Source organism: Erythrolamprus reginae, chromosome Z (genome assembly GCF_031021105.1).
Source record: "Erythrolamprus reginae isolate rEryReg1 chromosome Z, rEryReg1.hap1, whole genome shotgun sequence".
Taxonomy (NCBI): Eukaryota; Metazoa; Chordata; class Lepidosauria; order Squamata; family Dipsadidae; genus Erythrolamprus; species Erythrolamprus reginae.
In genome coordinates this window covers 88,281,178-88,303,781 of record NC_091963.1, presented here as the reverse complement: position 1 = coordinate 88,303,781, position 22,604 = coordinate 88,281,178, and the positions used below count along the sequence as shown (strand labels likewise).

At 39.8% G+C, this 22,604-nt stretch overlaps 1 protein-coding gene across 11 annotated transcripts in view; it reads left to right on the top strand.

Annotated features, from left to right (window-relative positions):
* Nucleotides 1-22,244, top strand: part of RECK (reversion inducing cysteine rich protein with kazal motifs) — a 307,670-nt gene extending 285,426 nt beyond the window's left edge. For 9 of the 11 annotated variants that reach the window (XM_070727797.1, XM_070727793.1, XM_070727798.1 and 6 more), the window contains 5 exons: nt 4,455-4,665; nt 9,913-9,986; nt 16,965-17,120; nt 19,269-19,433; nt 21,674-22,244. In XM_070727797.1, coding sequence (XP_070583898.1) covers nt 4,455-4,665; nt 9,913-9,986; nt 16,965-17,120; nt 19,269-19,433; nt 21,674-21,883 — 816 coding nt within the window. In that variant the 3' untranslated portion in view covers nt 21,884-22,244. Of the gene's footprint in view, nt 1-4,454; nt 4,666-9,912; nt 9,987-16,964; nt 17,121-19,268 lie in introns of those variants that run through there. The other 2 variants (XM_070727796.1, XM_070727802.1) reach the window with 2 other exon arrangements.
* Nucleotides 22,245-22,604: the final 360 nt, after the last annotated feature.

Sequence of the window (22,604 nt, the reverse complement as noted above, 5' to 3'; positions counted from 1 at the left end):
ATCGAGATATAAAAAGGATATGGAACAATCAGGTATAGAAAGAATTACCCAACCACTAGATAAACTATTGACAGGCCCGGAAGAAAAAGCAATATCCAAAATATATAAATATCTGATGGAATATGAAACACCAGAGGAGATAGTTAAAGGTACAATGATTGCCTGGGCGAAAAACGTAGGCCATAATATATATATATAGAGGAATGGGAACAGATTTGGAAGAGAAACATTAAATTAACAAAATCCACAATATATAAAGAAAACCAATATAAAATGCTATACCGTTGGCACCTTCCACCCAAAAGACTAGCTAAAATGCATAAAAATTACAGCCCAATGTGTTGGAAATGTAAAAACACTCAAGGCACCTTCTTTCACCTATGGTGGTTATGTCCAGAGACAAGAAAATACTGGAAAAAAATAAATAATTGGTTGTGTCAAATAACAAATACAAAAATAGAATATACGCCAGAATTTTTTTTATTGGGTATTATGAGAGGTAACTATTCTAAAAATGTAAAATATTTAAGCTTGCATATTACAACAGCTGCAAGAATTGTATTTGCACAGAACTGGAAAAATCCGCAAATACCTGAAGATAATGAGATTAGCAAGAAAATATACGACTGTGCAGAGATGGACAGATTGACAATGGAACTTAATAATCGAAAAGAATCGGACTATTATGAAACCTGGACAAAATGGTACCAATGGACAAAAAAAAGAAACTTAAAAGAAGCAATGGAATAAAACATCAAGAAATCTAAAAGTAATTAGAAGACAATGTCGATAGGAATGTATATACGATGTAGATTCATCTGTAAATATGACTATGTACTTTTTTTTAAAAAGGAAAAAAATAATAAATATATATATTTTTTTTTAAAGGTGACAGCCGGGCGGCAGCGTTTTTTTACGGGTTTTTTTTTTGTTGTTGTTGCACGGATTAATTGACTTTACATTGTTTCCTATGGGAAACAATGTTTCGTCTTACGAACTTTTCGTCTTACGAACCTCCCCCTGGAGCCAATTAGGTTCGTAAGACGAGGTATGACTGTATTTGGTATTAAACACCCATTTGCAACCAATTGGCTTCTTTTCTTCTGGTAACTTTACCAATTTCCAAATTCCATTTTTTCCCAATGAATCAATTTCTTCTGAAGCTGCCTTTTTCCATCTACTTACCTCCTCATTTGGCATTTTGTTTACTTTTTCCCAATTTTGTGGCTCTTTTACTAGCATTACTCTAGCCTTATTCACCTTTTCTTCTTCAGCTACTTCTCATGTTTCCTTTTCCTTATTTCTTTTCTAACTTTATTTTCTTTCTCATTATTTTTATTTCTTAATCACATTTGATCTCTCCCTATGTCTTCTTCAAATATTACACTCCTAGACACTACTACCCTTTCTTCTTCTTCTATATAAATTCTGTATGCATGGCTATTTTCATCATATCCTATGAAAATTCCTTTCTTGCCCCTTGAATCTAATTTTCCTCTGATCTGCTTTGGAACATGAACATATGCTATACATCCAAATGGTATAGCTCAGATTTGGCTTTCTTCCATATAGGACTTCATATGGAGACTTTCTAGGATAGGAGTGATAAATTCTATTTTGTATGTAATTTACATATCTGAGCCCTTCAGCCCAAATTTTCCTTTCTAATTCAGCATCCGAAAGTACCGCTCTGACTCCAGCACATAATGTCTGGTGCTTTCTTTCAATAATTTCCCAATATATTGGAGTGCATCTATGAATTATTCCTTGTGACATTAAATAATTTTCAAACTTTATATTTGTGAATTTACTACCATTGTCACTTAATATTGTAGTGATTGTATTTCCAAATTTCCTCTTTGCCACATAACAGAGAATTAGAACCATTTCAGTACCTCCGACTTACTCTCCATTGGATATACCAAGCAATATCTGTAAAAATCAGCAATGGTTAAAAAATAAGATTTACCCCTAACACTTTTGCAAGATACTGGTCCATGCACACCAATGTGTATAAATTCCATTACTCTTTTTGACCTTGCATTACTTCTTATAGGAACTGTTTTTCTCTTTGCTTTTTCAGTGTTACAGTAGTTACATGCTACATAGTTTCCACATTTTTGTACTTTTAAATTATATTCATCTTTTTCATTTATCATCTTGTTCAAATATCCCAAATCCACATGCTTAACCTACGATGCCATTTATGTATGCAATTTGGAACTTTATATTTTTTTTCATTAAATTTTGCAAACATCCTTTTGCTCTTTCCAAATTCTCCTTCCCTTCAATTACATACTTTGCCCTTGGGTATTATCTTACATATATTGTTTTCAAATAATACAAAAAAAACCATCCTTATTTAGTCTAGACACAGACAATAAATTGCTATTGATTTCTGGAACCCACATAACATTGTTCCACACAGTGTTGTCTCCGTCCATCAGCCATCTCAACCCATCTATCTGACTCATCTTGCTTTCTAACCTGCAAAAAAATATTTTTGTTATAACTCAGATGATTCGATGCTCCTGAGTCGACCACCCAGTGTTGTATTTCATCATTTTCTCTGTATATCATCATCTTCTCAGCTTTCTTTTCTTCTATAGCTTTGAAAGTTTTCTTTATTCTTGCTACTCTGTTTCTCTGAATATTGTCCAATAAAAAGTTTTTCAGACCAACATCTGAAGCATCTTTTCTTCTTCATCTTTAATGCTTTATCCACATTACTCTCGGCTAATCTGGTGCTTCCACTGTCACCACCTGCTGATATTGAGTTATTTTATTGTATTCTTCTGTCAATTTCCTTGTCACCTTTTTCTACAGTTATCGGTACATTTGGCAAGTTTTCAAGAATACTGACCATGGTTGAGTAGCTATTTTCCACTGAACTTAGCATCACTGCAACTTGCTCCTATTCATCTACCTGTGCATTATTCTTTCTCAGCTCACACAGTCTTTTCAATTTTGTCTAGGTGATTTATCATGCTTATGCCAAGTTTCATCTTCATTTGATACAACATTCTTCTCACGAACAATCTTTTGCTTACTGGCGGTATGGCAAATAAGTTTTCAAGTGTTTTCCAAATTAATTTATCTGTTGATATATCTTGAATTCTGAACAGCATTGAATTGTCTATATTTAAAACCAGCAACAATTTAACTACAGTTTTTGAATGTGTTCAGTTCTAGATGATTCCGGTTGCACCATGAGGCTAGTTCTTCAACCTCCCATCTGTATGTGGTTTCATCATTGTCTCGAATGAGACCAATTACTGTTGTATCATCTGCAAACTTCAGTAGTTTAACAGATAGATCATTTGAGATGCAGTCATTGAGAGAAGAGAAATGGTGAGAGTATACAGCCTTGGGGGGTGGGGGGTTGGCTGTGCTAATTGTACAGATATCTGATGTGATTTTTGCCTAGCTTCACCTGTTGCTTCCTGCCTGTTAGGGAACTTGTGAGCCACTTACAAGTGTGTTCAGGTACTGTTAGCTTATTTAGTTTAGTTAAAAAAATGTCCGGTATGGTGGTGTTGAATGCTGAACTAAAGTCTACAAAAAGGACCTTAGCATAGGTCTTTGGAGATTCAAGATGTTTTAGGATATAGTGCAGAGCAGCAGCATCTGTCAATCTATTTACTCAGTATGCAAATTGCAAGGGGTCTAACAGTGGATCTGTGATGGTTTTCATGTGGGACATCAGTAGCCTTTCAAAGGTTTTCATAACTACAGATGTTAGAGCAACTGGTCTGTAGTCATTCAGTTCCTTGATGGAGGGCTTCTTTGGCACTGGACCAGTGCGTTTGAAACAGGAAGGAAAATAGCACATCTCTAGTGATTTGTTTATGATTTGGGTGAAGAGGGGGTCAATTGGTCAGCACAGATTTTTAAGCAAGAATATCAACCATTAGCATCAGTTAGTGGTATTTGTGACACTTTTAATGAATAAAAGAAATGATGATGGTGATAATGATAATAATGATGATGATAATAATAACAATAATAACAACAATGATAATGATAATAATAATAATAATAAGTAGTAGTAGTAGTAGTAGTAGTAGTAGTAGTAGTAGTAGTAGTAGTTTGGAAGAATAATTTATGGCCAAACATAATGTTATGCTTTGCAAAATTGAGAAATTGGTCAAGCAGTAATTTAGGAGCAACCTTAAAAAAAACCCATCAATTTGGGACCATGACACTATGAGTTTCCCTCATCTCCTTAATTTTATAGTTTAAAATTGGATTTTTTTTCTCTTGTATGTTTATCTCTTGTATGATTTTTTTTCTCTTGTATGTTTATCTCTTGTATGTTTATTTTACAGGATACTGGATAATGTAAACACTGAAAAATCATTACTCTCTTTGCATGTAATTTGGGAAATTACATTCTCTTCTGATTTTGGAAATAATTTCAAATTTCTCTGCTGATATTTATTTATTTATTTCAGTCCTTTTGCAAATCAGTAGACTTGGTATGTGGCCATAATGGGGAAACGTATAGCAACATCTGTGCTGCTTTTTCTGATCGTGTGGCTGTTGATTACAATGGATTTTGTCAAGCTGTAGGAGTCCTTTCTGACTACAGTTATCAAGGAGAATGTGTATCTGTTACATGTCCCCATCTTTCAGCAACAGGATACAAGCCAGTTATCCCACCAGGTGAAAATTCTGACATTAATATTTGATTGACATTAGAATTATGCACAGAAAAAATTGCTTGTAAAATGATATAGTTTTGGATTTTTGCACATATATAATTAACTGATTCTTCATTATGGTCTCTAGATTCACACTGAGGAGATTTTGGGTCTTTGCAGTATATTTGTTGCAATTTCTGAACTGAGTTTTCTCTTAATAATAATGATAATAATAACAGAGTTGAAAGGGACCTTGGAGGTTTTATAGTCCAACCCCCTGCTTAGGCAGGAAACCCTACATTACTTCAGACAGATGGTTATCCAACATCTTAAAAACTACCAGTGCTGGAGCATTCACACCTTCTGAAGGCAAACTGTTTCACTGATTAATTGTTCTAACTCAGGAAATTTTTCCTTAGTTCTAAGTTATTTCTCTCCTTGTTTACTGTAGTTTCCACCCATTGCTTCTTGTTCTACTCTCAGGTGCTTTGGAGAATAGGTTGATTCCTTCTTCTTTGTGGCAACCCCTAAGATATTGGAACACTACTATCTGGTCCTTCTTTTCATTAAACTAGCCATATCCAGTTCCTGCAACCGTTCTTCATATGTTTAGCCTCCATAACTAGCCTTCTCTTATTTCACTTTAAAGCCTACCACCCAGTATTTTTCAGTGTATAAGACGCACCTTTTTACCTTTAAAAAGTGCTTTGAAAATTGGGTGTGTCTTATGCATTGAATGCTGCCAAGGCAGGATAGGAGGTGGCGACAGTGGTAGTGGCAACTGTTGAGGCAGCTTCCCTTTGAGGAGCAGCAGCACCGGGAATGTCACCTCCACGTCCCATGAGCTGTCATCTGCACTGGCACCATGTTATTGGGTGGTGGGCTTGGCTCGGGCGAGCGGCTGTGGCAGGGACCTGTCAGGTGCCGCCTCTCAGAGTGAAGCTGTCTCAACCAGCCTGATTGTCTAATGGGAGGGGGCTCGGATCCATCAGCCCCACCCCAATCTCCTGCCTTTGGGGGCGCCTTTGGGAGCGTACGGTGAAGACGCCCCGAAGGCGGGAGATTGGGGTGTGGGCTGATGGATCCAAGCCCCCTCCTGCCAGACAATCAGGCCAGCTGAGACAGCTTCGCTCCGAGAGAGGCAGCACCTAACCGGTCCCTTTCACAGTTTAGTTTATTGTTTCAAGTTTTATTGGATTTATATGCCGCCCCTCTCCGAAAACTCGGAGCGGCTAACAACAATCATGAACAATATACAATAAAATCCAATACTAAAAGCAAATTAAAACCCCTTAATATATAAAAAAACCAAACATACATATAAACATACCATGTATACAGTTGTAACGGCCTAGGGGGAGAAGAAATCTTAATTCCCCCATGCCTGACGGCAGAGGTGGGTTTTAAGTAGCTTACGAAAGGCAAGGAGGGTGGGGCAATTCTAATTTCTGGGGGGAGTTGGTTCCAGAGGGCCAGGGCCACCACAGAGAAGGCTCTTCCCCTGGGTCATGCCAAGTGGCATTGTTTAGTGCAGTGTTTCCCAACCTTTTTTGAGCCGCGGCACATTATTCGTATTTTCAAAATCCTGGGGAACACTGAAAGGGGGGGGGGGGCGGGCTAAAGAAAAGTTTGGACAAAAAAACCCTCTCTCTTCCTCCCTTTCGCTCTATTTCTCCCTCTTTCTCTCTTTTCCTTCCTTCCCTTCATTCTCTCTCTCCATCCCTCTTTCTTTCTTTCTTTCTTCCTCTCTTTTTTGCTCTCTTTCTCTCTCCCTCCTTCCCTTCCTCTATGTCTTTCTCTCTCCCTTGCTCTCTCTCTCTGTCTCTCTTGCTATCTCTTTCTTGCTTTTTTCTCTCTCTCTTGCTCTCTCTCTCTCTTTCACTGTCTTGCTATATGTCTCTTTCTTTCTCTTTGCCTCTCTTGCTATCTCTCTTTCTCTCTCTGTCTCTCTTGCTATGTCTCTCTTTCTTTCTCTTTCTCTCTCTCTGTGCCTCTCTTGCTAAGTCTCTCTTTTTCTCTTGCTATGTCTCTCTTTCTCTATCTCTCTTTCTCTGCCTCTCTTGCTGTCTTTCTTTCTTGCTGTGTCTCTCTCTCTCTGCCTCTCTTGCTATGTCTCTCTTTCTCTCTCTCTTTCTCTATCTCTCTTTCTCTGCCTCTCTTGCTGTCTCTCTTTCTTGCTTGCTCTGTCTCTCTTTCTCTGCCTCTCTTGCTATGTCTCTCTTTCTCTCTCTCTCTGCCTCTTATATGTCTCTCTTTCTCTCTCTCTCTCAGCTGACTGCAAGCGGGAGCCCTGACGGCGGCAGCTGGACGTGGTGCTGGACACCGTATATGCCAGGCACGCAGCGCCAACATGTACGACGTCCAGCAGAACGTCCAACCGCCACCGTCAGGGCTCCCACTTGCAGTCAGCTGAGAGAGAGCGAGAGAGCGCTCCCTCTCGCCGCCGCCATCTCCCCCGACTGCCTGCGGCCGCTGCGGCCACCCCCCCCCCCCCCGCTCCCATCGGACACTTGCCGTCGACAAAAGAGGAGCTCCAGCTGGGCGGGGCGCTGCCGGTACTTCCGTCCTGGGGCTCCCGCTCGCAGCTGTCCCCCGCCTCCTGCTCGATGCCGCGGTTTTCGGCGCTCTCCTGCTGGGCCCCAAAGAAAGAAGGCGGGAAAAAGGTGCGAAGAATGGAGCTCTCCTTCTTCCTGCCTTCTTTCTTTGGGGCCCAGCAGGAGAGCGCCGAAAACCGCGGCATCGAGCAGGAGACAGCTGCGAGCGGGAGTACCGGCAGCGCCCCGCCCAGCTGAAGCTTGGCGGCACACCTGGCCATGTCTCGCGGCACACCAGTGTGCCGCGGAACACCGGTTGGGAAACGCTGGTTTAGTGGACGGGACCCGGAGAAGACCCACTCTGTGGGACCTAACTGGCCGCTGGGATTCGTGCGGCAGAAGGCGGGCCCTTTCGCCCAGCTTCGCTGAGGCAGCTTTGCTCCGAGCACCCTCAGACCTGCTCACCCCTGGCTCAGCCGAGCCGGGCGAGCGTTCCTCTTCTTATCTGAACGACCCAAGCACTGTGGGGAGGGTCTTGGAGGGCCCATTGCAGCAGAGGAGAAGGGCCTCCTGGGCTGTTCTGCCGTTGCCTCTGCTGCAGCAACAAAGGACTTCCACCCCCGGCCAAAGAATAAATTCAGGGCTTTGCCGCAACCTCACTGACCTGGACCCCTCCCTCCTGGTGGCGGCCACATGGTGGTATAAGCTGCTTCTGAAACTTCGACTGGGCGAGGAGTTAGAGCGGGGGCCGCTAGGAGCCGCAGGAAAGAGTTTGGTTTCCGATTCCAGGAGAAGAAATGAAAGGGAGCCCGCCAGGCTTTGGGGGCGTGGGGTCTTTTGGCAGGACCATTGAATGAAGAAACGAGAACTCCCGCTTGCTGGCTGGGCTGAGCGTTGCTGACATCCTCGGACGAGCGAGGCTCATCTCTTTGCCTTTTTTTTGGATGGGTGCGGTTACTAAGCCCGGAAGTCCCGTGGGCGAAGCAGAAAGGCCGGTCTCCTGAAAGGAGCCAGGAAGGGTTTTTGCAAATGCCATTGGAAAGATCACAGCGCTGTGGTCAGAGAGAAACAAATGAAGAGGGGCAAAACACGCACACACACACACAGAGGGAGAAAGAATTGGAAGGGACTCTATAATGTAGGTCATCTGGTCCAGGGGTCTACAACATTGGCCACTTTATGACTTGTGTACTTCAACTCCCAGAGTTCCTCAGCCAGCAAAGGTGGCTGAGGAACTCTGGGAGTTGTAGTCCACAAGTCTTAAAAGTGGTCAAGGGTGGAGATCCCTGCTCTAGAAACACTCCTTTTCAGGAATATTTCAGGTTTATTATCATCATCAAATATTTCCATGCATTTCAATTGTGAAAATTGGAGTAGTCAAGAGAGGGGTCTTTGAAAACCTCATGGTATAGTAGTAATATTAAGGCAACCTCAGCAGGGAACTGTAATTGCAAATGATTCTACCACTAGCCATTTCTGTGTCTAAAGGAACAACTAACAAAATGAATAGTTCTTATTTGCTTGTTTTGTTTGTTTGAGTTAGGGGTTGAGAGTGCAAGGGTCTTCAAACATGGCAAGTTTAAGGCTCGTGGACTTCAATTCCCATTTCTGAGCTAGCATGACTGGTGGAGGAATTCTGGGAGTTGAAGTCCACAGGTTTTGAAGCTGTCAAGTTTGAAGTTTGTAAAAAGTGTACATGGTTTTAAAAAGTGTACATGGTTTTTAAAAGTATACATGGTTGTAAAAAGTATTCTGCTATACTGGTATTTTATTAAACAATATAATACTACACCATTTGGTTCAGAATACTTTTTTCCTTGTTTTCCTCTTCTAAAATCTAGATGTATTTAATACACCGGTGCATCTTATACATCAAAAAATATGGTATTCTGGATTTTGGAGATTTTTATCAGTGATAGACATTTTGTTCAAACAAGGATAAGCTGGTCTTTGCTCAATAATTTTCGGTCAGTTGTTTCATCCATATATTTGTGCTACCAGTTAAAAACCATCTTTCTCCATCTTTCCACTTCTTTTTGAGCAATGGCAACTTCAGTAGTATTGTATTACCACAAGTCTTCCTTCCAATCATAAACAGATCTGCAATGAATTGGTCAATGAATAAAGTCTTCATTAAATATTATGATGTTCTACGTCAAAACGATGCTCCTCAAATGATGTCCTTCTTTTGGTTGCCTATTAATACTATCTCTTCCCCAGATATTTAGCTGATTAGTTTATTATCAGTGTGAATTACAAAGGCCACAGTGAAGAATAGGTTATTTATTTGTAACTCTAATAGTGCATATGTGAACTGTACATTTATTTTTGGACAATTTTCACTGTCTACCCTCCCTCTATTTTGGACTTTAATTTTCTCTTGATGATGATATATGATTATCAGTGATAACTACGATTCCATAGATGCTAATGTTCTATATTGGTAGATGTTCCTAAAGAAAGGTATATTAAAAACTAATTATAAACAAGTTCATTGTGGAGGAAAAGTATATGAGATTGTAGAGTCTAAAACATGAATGTGAAAGCTTGGATAAAGCTGAGATTAATAATTCTAATATTAATAAAAGGGCTTATTTAAATACTGTATGTTGCTCAGTGAAGATGAAACATGTTCTTTTATTCTTCTAGGATTTTTAAGTATCATACATTATTAGAAGGTTTTTTTAAAATACATTTCAACCTGTCTTTGTGTTTGCTGTCTTTTTATTATGCAGGAGCTTGTTGTCCCTTGTATGCAGGAATATTGAGGGTCTTATATGACAAAGAAAAATTGAATACTTTTGCCAGGGTAAGTAAACACTGTCTTTTTTCTTTAAAAGTTAAAGTATTGGAGATGGCCATCTATTCTGGACTTTCAGATATTCAATACAATTTATAATCATGAATGGAAAAGGAATGGAAAACAAACAATCATTTACTGGATAGTAAATGATCTTCCTTGTACCGATATAATACAAGCTCGTGTGGCATAAATTGTGGTAATTTTAATAGGATGTAGTTAGTAGCTATGATCTAAAATAAATATAGATTGCACTGAACAAGTGACTATATACATACATCTAAGAGACCACCTCTCCCCAGTTACATCAATCTTCCCCATCAGATCTTACAGAAAAGGGATGCTGCAAGTGGCTACAGACTTAAATCTGGTGGATCCCAGGACATGTACTTTTGCTACAGTCATCTACCATCCTTCCACCTGAATTTAGATTGGCTTTATTCCTTCTGATTTTTCAAAAGGCGCTCAAGAGATAGTTTGCTGCCAGACCTAAGGTGCCTGTGGAACTGGACAATTGACTCTAGGATTCTATTGCTGAGGCAGACATTTTTATCCCTCCTTTGCCCATAGTATTATTTGTTACTGTAGGTTTTTAAAGATTTTTATCAGTATTATAAAACCCACGTCTGCCACTAGGCAGGGGGAAATTGATTCCCCCTGGCCGTCCCGTTTTATGTATGGTTTGTTTGGGGTGTATGAATGCTTTTAATTAAGAGTTTTTAATTGTTTTTAATCATTGGATTTGTAATGTTCTTTGCTGTTGTGAGTCTACGGAGAGGAGTGGCATACAAATCTAATAAATAATAATAATAATAATTAAATTTGGTGTTATATTTAAGATTGTGAACTACACTACTGCCACTTTAATGCATAAAATGTATTAATAAATAAATACATAAATGCTGCCTTGCAACTGGAAAACAGCTAACACCTCACTAAATGTTGTACTTAACCAGAGGTGCGGGTTTCAGAAGTATCAGGCAAGAAAATTTTTAAAGGAGATAAAAGAAGACCTAAATACAGTGGTACCTCTACTTACTAACGCCTGTACATATGAACTTTTTGAGATACAAACCGGGCGTTCAAGGGGTTTTTGCCTCTTCTCACGAACCATTTTCGTTTTATGAACCCACACTTCACTTTTGGCTGCTGCTGCTAGCAGCGGCCAAAACAAGTGCTTTTAAGTTTGCAGGCTCTGAGGATTGGAAGGGAACTGGAGCCAGGCTTTGCCATGCCGGGTCTCTAACCCCCAGCCCTTCTGCTACCGTCACTGCAAAGCGTGAAGGCGGCATCCGAGGAATTATCCGCAGCCGCTCCATCTCGCTGCCAGTTTCCCCTCTTGTCTGCGGATTCTTCCACTCGGAGGTGAGCGGAGGATATGGCAGGCGAGAGGGGATTATTCCCATCCATTCCCTGCCGTCAGAAACCCATGGGGGCCAAAGCTGGTTATGAGGAAGGGTGGAACTTTAGGCTCCTGGACAGGCAAGAGATCCCGGAGCCGCTGCCTTCCCATCCGGCTGCCTTGCCTGTCTCCCGCCCCCCCAACATCCTCAACCAACAGCGCCCACCCTGCTTACTCCAAAAGCTGCACTGAGGCTGCCTGGGAGCCCCCGCTGCCAGGACGGGTTGGTGGGGCAGGTGCCCCAGCCTCCTGTTGCCTCCCCCATGCCACCTGGGTCCTCCGGCAAGAGCTTTTCCTCAACCGTTTTTTCCAAGGGTGGATTGCTGTCTTCTTTCCTGGGTGTGGAGATGATGCCCCGCTGCCACCTCCTCTCTGCTGGGCTCTCCCAGCTTTTCTCCCGTCCACACCCACCCTCATTCAAAGGAGGCGAGGGGAGATTTGATGGAATGCCTGGCAGCTTTATTTCAATTCTTCCGTCCCGGAAGATTCCAGGTATTTCTTTCAAAAAGACTAAAAAGCCTTCTGGGCTTCGAGATAAAATCCCCTGTCAAAAGGGAACAGCCGCTGGGTGGAGGGGGGAAAAAACCCTTTAGCATTGCAGACTCGAAGGGGTTTTTTGAACAAAGATAGACAATCAAAATAATTGGAACTTTGGGGAACGGAAGGCAGTGGGTGGAAGGATGGAGTTTATTGCTGCATTTGACTTATCGTGAAGAGTCATATTGAACCACCATCCAGCGAGTTTGTGGCACCGAAGCCTCAGGATCCGCAGCGGGGAAGAGCCCATTGAAGTTTCGGCTCCTCCCCTTTCCTTTTTCTCTTCCACCTCCTCCCCTTTCCTTCTTCTTCTTCTCCCCCTCCCTCTTCTTTCTCCTCCTCCTTACCCTTTTTTCTATCCTGTCTTTATCCTCTCTTCCTCCTCCTTCCTCCTCCTACTCCTCCTCTCTTTCCTTCTCCTCTCCTTCCTCTTCCTTCCCTTCTTCCCCTCCCCCTTCTCCCTCCTCTTCTCTTTTCCTCCTCTTCCTTTCCTTCCTCTTTCCCCTTCTTTCTATCCTGCCTTTCTCTCCTCTCCCCTCTTTCTCCTCTTTCCTCCTCTTTCCTTTTCCTCCCTCCCTCTACATGAGAACACCCTCCCTCCCCACCGAGGGCCGAGCCAGGGGTTGCCAGGTGACGCCTGGACCACGCTCGCCTGACCCCCCCCTCCAGGTAGAAGTAAACATTTCACACACATACAACTCTCCCAATGGGATTTTAGTATTAATATTTATTATTTTACTTATTATAAGCTGCAAGCCAGCTATTGTTCTCATGCGGAGGGGGAGGAGGAAGAAGGGAAGGGAGGAAGAGGAAAGAGGAGGTAGGAGGAGAAAGAGGGGAGAGGAGAGGAGAGAAAGGCAGGATAGAAAGAAGGGGGAAGAGGAAGGAAAGGAAGAGAAGGAAAAGAGAAGAGGAGGGGGAAGGGGCTCCTGGGTGGCCTCGGCACGGCTTTTGTAGCGGGCAGGGCGGGCACCGTTGGCCAAGAGTGTTGGGGGGAGACAGGCAAGGCAGCCGGGTGGGAAGGCAGTGGCCTCCTGCCTGTCCAGGAGCCTAAAGTTCCGCCCTTCCCCACAACCAGCTTTGGCCCCCACGGGCTTCTGGCAGGAGGGAGCGGGGAGGATGGATGGCCGGGACTCCCACGGACACATTTTGGCAGCAGTATGGGGGTAATCCCCTCTCGCCTGCCGCTTCCTCGGCTCGCTGCTTTTTTTTTTAAGCCTTAAAGTTTTGGATTTTCCTAATGGGTTTGCATGCATTATTTGGTTTTACATTGATTCCTATGGGGAAAATTGCTTCTTCTAACGAACTTTTCTACTTACGAACCTAGTCACGGAACAAATTAAGTTTATAAGTAGAGGTAACACCTTTCCATTCTATTCTAGATTAGCAAACCATCCATTCTGTAAAAAATTATGTGGAGGCTAATCAAAATAATGTAAGGAAAATTAGACATAGATAACAAGAAATAGAGGACTGCAGCTTATTTAATCAATGGCAACTCTTAGATGGCAAGAAACATTGTAAGAAATTATTCAAAAGCATTCTGAGGAACTTCATCATAACAAATTCACTAATTAATAAGGGTTGAAAATCTATGTTTAGACTTCCAACACTAAGAGTAAAGATAACTGAAGTCTTCGTCATTCTTCATCCTGGCCAACTATGTGGATCTTGACATTTTCTTATACTATATTAATATACCACCTTTAACATTATCTTCTGTAAACTTTTCATCTGTTTTTCAAGATGTTATTAATCCCATCCAACATTTTGACTCTTCTACTTGCCCTTTGTGGCTATCCAAAGTTTGTGGCTATCCAAATTCAGGCAGCTTTAATTGCTCTTTATTACCCTTTATCTGATTTTACAGTTAAAATTATGTCAAGAGACTATAAATCTAATTTTCCTTTTGGCAAAAATCAGCTGAGTGACTTTGGCTGATCTCTCTTTCAGGTCAACCTATCTCACAAGTTTGTTGCTGTGATGCTGCGAGGAAAATAGATGGCAGGAATATGTGATATGTTTGCTACCTTGACCTCTTTCTTGATACACACACACACACACACACACAAATAAATGACACGAATTGGGGTGGTGATGGTGGTGGTATGGAAGGTCTAAAGAGTATTCACACTTGAAGAATAAAATATTATTTATATTTAACTCACTAAATTGCCAAGTTGCTTCTTTGCTAAGAGTTTCAGATTTAAAGTCCCCAATTTTGTCTCTTGCGGTGTCCATGTCTCCTTTCTCAACAGGCTAAAAAGGGTGTGTAGTGGCACAACATCTCCTGAATCTATGGAGTATTAAGACATCTGTAAAAAAATTACAAATCATTAAATGTTTCAGTGACAGGAAGAAAAATAGCTCAGACTTCGCAAAGTAAAAAAAAAGCATGCGTTGGTGATTGACAACTCATTTCTCAAAGGAAGAGAATCAACAATTTGTTCACCAGATATTTTATCAAAGGAAGTATGTTTTCTCTCAGGGGAAAGATAAAATATGTGACAGAGAGGCTTAATATAATAATCAATCCCACCAGTTATTAACACTTTCTCATGTTTCATGTTGAGATGAATGATACAACACAGAGCCAAGAAAAGTATAAAGAGACTATGAGCAAACAAAAAAGGTCACATGAAATATTAGTACTTCTTTATACTACACTGATGAAACCACACCTGGAATACTGCATCAAGTTTTGGTCACTACAGTACAAAAAGATGTTGAGACTCTAGAATGAGTGTAGAGATAATTATAACAAAAATAATTAGGGAATTGAAAGCTAAAGCATAGAATGAATCATTGCAGGTATTGAGGTGATATGAAAGCAGTCTTTCTGGTTTGAAGGGCTGTCACAGAAAAGAGAAGGTCGATCAATAGATCCAAAACACCTGAGGGCAGAACAAAAATAGTGGTTGGAAACCTATCAAAGAGATCCAACCTAGAATTAAAGAGAAATTTCCTATCAATGAGAACAATAAATCAGTGGAACAGCTTGCCTCTAGGGATTGTGGATGCTCATCACTGAAAGTTTTTAAGAAGACAATAAATTATTGGTAGTATGGTAGTATATTGGTAGGCTCTCTTGCTTGAGCAGAAGTTGGATTAGAAGACTGAAAAGTCCCTTTAAACTCTGTTATTCTATTATAGAGGGAAAAGGAATGATATTTTTATAGATATATACCAAATGAACCCAACTAAGTAGAGAAAACAAATGAATTCTTTGCTAATCAGGTGAGGTGTGCAGAAAACCACACCATTGTATTTTTCTGCATTAGTTACAGTATGTGGGGGGCATTAGTTACATTGACATCAACTTTGTAACAAACTCTGCAACAAATGAGAGATTAAATAGGTTCCTGATGTGCTTAGCTGACAACTAGTACCTGGATAAAATGGGATCTCCCTATGAAAAGGGAGAACCTCAAGATCCAATACAGTGATCCCCCGCTCGTTGCGAGGGTTCCGTTCCAGGACCCCCCGCAACGAGCGGGTTTTCGCGAAGTAGCGCTGCGGAAGTAAAAACACCATCTGCGCATGTGCAGATGGTGTTTTTAACTTCCGCAGCGCTAGCGAGGAGCCGAAGATTGGGGGCGGCGCGGGTGTTTTAAAACGTCGCCGCTGACATGGGGGGCTTGCTAGCACCCCCCGAACCCCCAACCCGGGTTTGGGGGGGTGCTAGCAAGCCCCCCATGTCGGCGGCGACGTTTTAAAACACCGGTGCGGCTTTCCAATGAGTCCCGAAGACAAACGCGGAAGTTTGACGTTTGTCTTCGGGACTCATTGGAAAGCTCCAATCGTTTTAAAGCAGGCGCGCCGTTCTCCGCTGACTCCTAGCGAACTTCCCCGCTTTAGAAGTCAGCGGAGAACGGCGCGCCTGCTTTAAAACGCGCGCCTGCTTTAAAACGCGCGCCTGCTTTAAAACGCGCGCCTGCTTTAAAACGCACGCCTGCTTTAAAACGCGCGCCGTTCTCCGCTGACTCCTAGCGAACTTCCCCGCTTTAGAAGTCAGCGGAGAACGGCGCGCCTGCTTTAAAACGATCGGAGCCGGCCGGGCGAAGGGCGAAGGGCGAGCGGGTGGCCGGGCGAAGGGCGAAGGGCGGGCGAGCGGGTGCTGGGGGGGGCTTCACCCTCCCACCAGCAAGAGGGGGAAGACCCAGGGAAGCCGCCCAGCAGCTGATCTGCCCGGCGCCATCTACGCATGCGTGCCCATAGAAAAAAGGGCACGCATGCGTAGATGGTATTTTGACTTCCGGGTTCAAAATTCGCAAATTACCCTGTTCGCAATGGTTGGGGACGCAATAACCAGGGGATCACTGTATACATTTCCTTTTATAGCTAATACAACAAAGAAAATGCAAGAGGAGTGTTGATTGGATAGGATAAAAGTAACCTCTTTTACATAATAAATCAACTACAAAGATTGTTTAAATTTCACAAATTTAAACAAAGACGCCAGTTTTTGCACTAACAACCTTTTTCTTATTAGGAAATAGTATCCAACCATTCTTCTGTAATTTATCTTTTCAGTTTAGGAATTAGAAGCTATCACTCAATCCATACAGTGACAGGATGAACAGTTTTTCTACATTCCAATCTATAGTGGTTTGATAAATCCCCATAAGAGAGAAATAAGTTAAACTATAATAAAGTAACTATTTTAATTAACAAGTTTCAAAATCCACATTATGGGTCCCTCATACATGAATCACAGCTGTCTTCTAATGGGATTGTGAATTTCATCATGGTTTTGACCAAATGAGGCTTTTTATATAAATAAGAAAAGGATAGGTTATAAATTTACATGATATGTAACATTCTCTGCTAATGATACGGACAATTCCAGTAATATTTTGCATTGATGGTCAAGTATACCAAAAGCACACCAAAGTTCAAATATCCTCATGTTCTTTTATGAGGATATCTACTTTATAGAAAGTAATGTACCAACTATGAAATATGTATACTGTACTAAGGATGCTGGAAAAACACAATTTTGTAAAACGTTACAAATTTTAAAATATTTGTGTGGCTGTCTTTTGTAGATAACCAACCAAAAGCCAATCACAGTCCTTGAAATACTTCAAAAGATCCGTCTCCATGTTTCTGTACCACAATGTGATGTGTTTGGTTACTTCAGCATAGAATCTGAACTTGTAATTCTTATAATTCCTGTGGATCAGAATCCTAAAGCACTTCAGGTAATATTTTAATTTTTTTGCATTTAATTTTACTAAAAGAAAAATTAGATCACATCCTAAATTCTCCAAGATTTCAAAAATTTTACTGAGACTCAATAATATTCAGTTTGATTTTCTCTAGATTATGGAATAAACAAGTTTGTACCAAAATATGTCAAAAATATATTTCTGATTTTTTTATGTTTCATAGATATGCTCAGTATTGTAATTATTTTAACACTTTCACATTTCCAATATAACATAAGAGATTCCAAAGCCAAATTACTGAGAGCATATTTATTTATTTATTCAATTTTTATGCCACCCTTCTCCTTAGAGCAGCTTACAACATGTTAGCAATAGCACTTTTTAACAGAGCTAGCCTATTGCCCCCACAATCCGGGTCCTCATATGCACCAATGACAAATTTCTTGTGTGTCCAATCACACTTGGCCAATTAAAGAATTCTGTTCTATTTCATTAAAATGAAATGAGCAAGTTATACTTATGAAATAACATTGTAAATGCAAAAAAAATTAAAAACCCATATTATTAGTAATCACACATTTGAATAAAGAATTGAGTAAAACATGCCAATTGAAATGTTTTAAGGGACAATGCATCAAAAGTTATTTCAAAAATCTCCAAGAAGCACTATCAAAACGCTTCATTAGTAAAAAGATCTGAAATCTTACAAAACTATGAATCTTTTTAGAATTTGTTTATAATGGTTTGAGGGATGATTTAACCAAATTTCCTTGAATTAAATTACTTCTTTATAATAAGTATGTCAAGTTCTAATAAATATGCCAAAGAGAAGAAGAAATTCAAAAAGATAAAAATGTATTCTTTGCTTCTTCTTTGGAAAAGACCTGATACAAAATAGGATCAAAAATATAAAAGTATAACTATAAATATAAAGTACTATAGAAATAATTTTGTAATGATGGTCTCCTTTGAAGAAACCAGTGTAACGTAAGGAATACTGCAGAATATAATCTGTGCTTCATTTTATAAATAAGAAGATACAGTACATTCAAGGAGCAATGTTTTTAATAAGCAATGTTGGCTTGGTTTTTCCCATTCTTAACTAGAAGGGAGTTAGCGTGTTGCACAAATAACTTAAAATAACTTAATCTGATGAACCATAATGTAGGTACTTCCTACCAAAATTGAGATAAAACCATAGAATGGCCTACATAATGTTTCAGTGGACACTTTTTCTCATTTCTCCTCACATACGGAGATGATTAATAGGCCTGAAAATGAGATTATCCTCCCATGTCTAGTCCAATTATACCATTATAGATTTTAACTACTTCTTCTTTTTTGCATTCCAGTGGAGGGGGGGGGGATAAGGAAAAGAAATGTGTATTTTGCTGCAGCTGGGAAGTTTTTAAAAATGGATATTTTGTAATTAGCAGTAACAACTCAGAGTGCACAGAAGATCAGTTACTTGCCTGAGGAGTAGCTGTTTCACATTCCGGCATTTAGCACAGTTGAGCTGAGCAGAACTCTAATTGTAACCCCTGTGGGTTCCACTCCCTGGGCCCCACCTCATATAATTCCCATCCCATAATTGCTGCCACTTTGCCGGTATCTTTGCAGATGTAGTTTTTCATCCAGCATGCCCTGTTTGTTTCCAACATGCCAGGCTCCCTGCATTTGCGCACTCTCCACCACCCATCTGTTCTGCCACACATCAGCTGTTTATGAAGCCTGCAGCCCAGCTGGCCTTATGAGGGCTCCTTAGATGTGCTAGGCTTTTCGGGGATGTGCCTGCCTTCCCTGCAGCTTGGCAAGGGCCACACAGCATTTATGCCCTCTGCTCGGCTGAACTGTGCAGCTTTCAGGCTTTTGGCAGGTGTTCGGCAAGCATGGTCTTTGCCAAACATGGCAGTTATCCTTATCTGTCTGAATGGCAGCCCTGCCACAGCTGGCGACCCAGGGACTGACAAGCTGATCTGTCCAAGAAGGCTTGCAAATTGTGCCACTAAAAGGCAGAGTGAAGGTAAACCTTTCTTATTGAACTTATAAAAAGATAATTTTGATATTATTTCCCGTTACATGAAAGAAGCACTCTGAAAGATAAGACAATAAAGCTGAAAGATGCATATTTTCCATAATGCCCTTTTACAAGTCACTAAATTCATTATTATGTTTTCCTAGATTGAAGCATGCAATAAAGAAGCAGAAAAGATAGAATCACTGATCAACTCTGACAGTCCTGCTTTAGCATCCCATGTACCTCTCTCAGCGCTTATTGCAGCCCAAGTGGAAGTTTCATTCAAGATGTCTTCTTCCTGTAGTCAAGTTATATTAGCAGACTATTTGGTATTTTGGAATCTTGTTCTAATTTTTTTTAGCTATCAAGTGTAATACATAGTAAAAAAAATATTCAAGTAGACTTTAGTATTTATTTTGCGAAAGACATTCAAATCTAATGAAGTAACAATGTCATAGTCTGTGGACTAGCTTGTAGGCCCACAAGGATTGCTTCACAGAATTCTAACCGTGGCATTTTAATTACAAAATTGGATTATTATTTGATATTAACTTAATCTTTAATATACTGTAAAAAGGCAAGTAAACAATTCTATATAATATAAACAAGTCCTAAATAACAAAAATTTTCAGTGATGAAGATAACATAAAATATTATTGTGGTGCTTCTGAATACACACTCATTTTTTCTAGCCTTGTTTTGAAATACACTGGTCCCTCTACTTATGAACTTAATTCATTCCGTGACCAGGTTCTTAAGTAGAAACATTCATAAGTAGAAGCAATTTTTCCCATAGGAACCAATGTAAAAGAAATAATGCGTGCAAAACCATTAGGAAAATCCAAAACATTAAGGCTTAAAAAAAAAAGTGGACGGACAAAGCGGAGGCGAACAGAGTGGGGGGAGGGACAGTGAGAGGTGGCAAGTGGTGGCAGTCCCTCTGAAGCAAGGTGAAAAGAGCATCTCTTGAGCTCTATGAGTCCTTGTCTCCCGTTTTTCCCCACCCCATCTGATCATTTCCCCCACACCTTTCCTCTCTATTGAACTCCATGAATCCTTGCCTCCCTTTTCCCCCCACCCTACTCTGATCATTTCCCCCACACTTTTCCCTTCTCTTGAGCTCCATGAGTCCTTGCCTCCCGTTTTTGTCCACCCCACTCTGATCATTTCCCCCACACCTTTGCCCTCTCTTGAGCTCTTTGAGTCCACCTCTCGCTGTCCCTCTTCCCACTCTTTTTGCCTTGCTTCGTCTGGCTTGTCACCTCTCCCACTCTTTTCGCCTTCGTCCAGCTGCCACCTCTCGCTGTCCCTCCCCCACTCCATTCGCTTTGCTTCGTTTGCCCGACACTGCTTCCTCTCGCTTCACCTCTTGCTGTCCCTCTCCGCTGCTCGCAGCAGCCAAGAGAGAAGTGAGGGTTTGTAAGTAGAAAATGGTTCGTGAGAAGAGGCAAAAAAAAATTGAACACCCGGTTCGTAGCTTGAAAAGTTTGTAAGTAGAGGTACCACTGTATTTACTGTAAGGTCTTTGAATGTCCTGGCAAGTGAAGTTAAACTGGCTTCAGGCCTCTATAAATGGAAAATAATCAGATAACTTGCTGTTATTGTGGGTCTTGTAATTTCATATAGGTGTGTTCAATTATTTTTTTTAAATTATAGTTTTAATGTTTTAACCATGTTTGATCATTAGATACCATAATGCATATAATTTTAGTGCCAAAGCAAGATATAAATTAAAACAATAAATTATTCAATACTGTTGGATATTTTAAATTCACAATATTAACAGGACTTATTTAAAGAGTGTAAGCTAGCATATATTTTTCAGTTTTCTTCTGTCACAGGCCTTAAACAGCACCTTAGCACCCAAATGTCAGTATAAGAGAGGCAATTTTTTTTGAAGCATTACTTGTTTATTAAGTACGTACTCAGTTGCATTTTTACTATTCCCCCTTCCGCCTTATATAATATTCTAAATCTAGCTTATCCAAAGAAAATTACTAAGCAGAATTAGAATTGCAACAGAAAAATTAAAAATATAGATGCCAAATAACATATGCTTTCCTTGTATTATGAAAGTATATGTTTTTCTCTGTGTTATGCAAGGATACCATAGCATATATGTCCATGCCAATTTCCCTGTTTTTACATGTGTATATAGGTCAAATGATCTCTATATAAGAAAGATTAATCCAGGGTCTAGTTTTTTGTATGTGAACCATCCACTTTGCATGTACCAACAGCTTATTGTAGAAGCAAGTTTGGATTAAAATAATTATTTTCATTTTCTTTTAAGACGAAATAGGTGTTTCCATACATATGTATTTTGTATATAATTTTCACAGCTGAAACAGATTTTTAAAATTTTTATATTACTTTAGAGAAGGGGTGCAAAAGGTACAGCTGGATGTCACATGTAGCCCTCAGTACAGTGGAAAGAGCACTGCCCTGGTTTAGAGGTATATTATTCAGAATATCCATTTTAAAAATTAGTTTGTGATTTTAAAACATTGCTGCCGCTTCTACTAAAAAAATGTACCAAAAATGAATTCATTTTCATGTATAATCCTAGAATCATATTCCTGGAAGTAAATACACAATGAAGAATATAGCCATGAGCCTGTTCTGCAAAGAATGTGAAGTAAAATTATTTATGCACAGAAGGATTTGCCAAATACTTTGGTCCCATTATCAGTCATGTTTTAAACTAATTTTTCTTGTGTTTAAAATATGTAAAAGATACAGCTTGAATAACAAATATTGTTTACACTGCTTTTTTTGAAAATGATAAAGAGCATTAAAATATTTGTGAATGTCACTCTAAATAATGCAGTATTTGTATATTATATTAGATACTTAGGTAAAGCTTTTATACAATTACACTTCTATTTTATGCAAAATGTGTATTTTAAATCCAGACAAAATAAAGTTTTTGTACAAATCATAAACAGAAGCTATTCAGGTGCTGAATAATAATCTACTGGATTATACTCTTACACTTTTTATGCACCTGATCTTTACTAATATTTTGCTATCAGTATTATTAAAAGTCATTTTGAAGTATGTATGGATAGCACCATCTGTGCCAAATTGTTAAATATTTAAAAAGTGAAAACTATCTTAGCATTTTTGTTAGCAATCATTTGTGGCAATTATCTTATTTTGATTCTTATAAATAAGAAGTCTTTGCAATGTAATATCAAAGCTTTTATTTTAATAAAATATTTTTATATTTTATGCCTCATTTACAAATGTATAATTTCATAAAAATTGTGCACTTTTATATTGATGGTTTTGTTGTTATACTAAATAATATACTAAATAATAATTATATGTATCTTTTCCAATATTGTCACACATTTTCAGTGCACAGAGCTGCAACATGCTTTGTTGCAGTTTTGTTTCTGAAATGTCTGGGTTTTGAGCAGCTGCACTGCATCAGATCCCATCAAGATTGAAAATTCTATATATAAACACTATATTTATAAGAACAACTCAGTAAG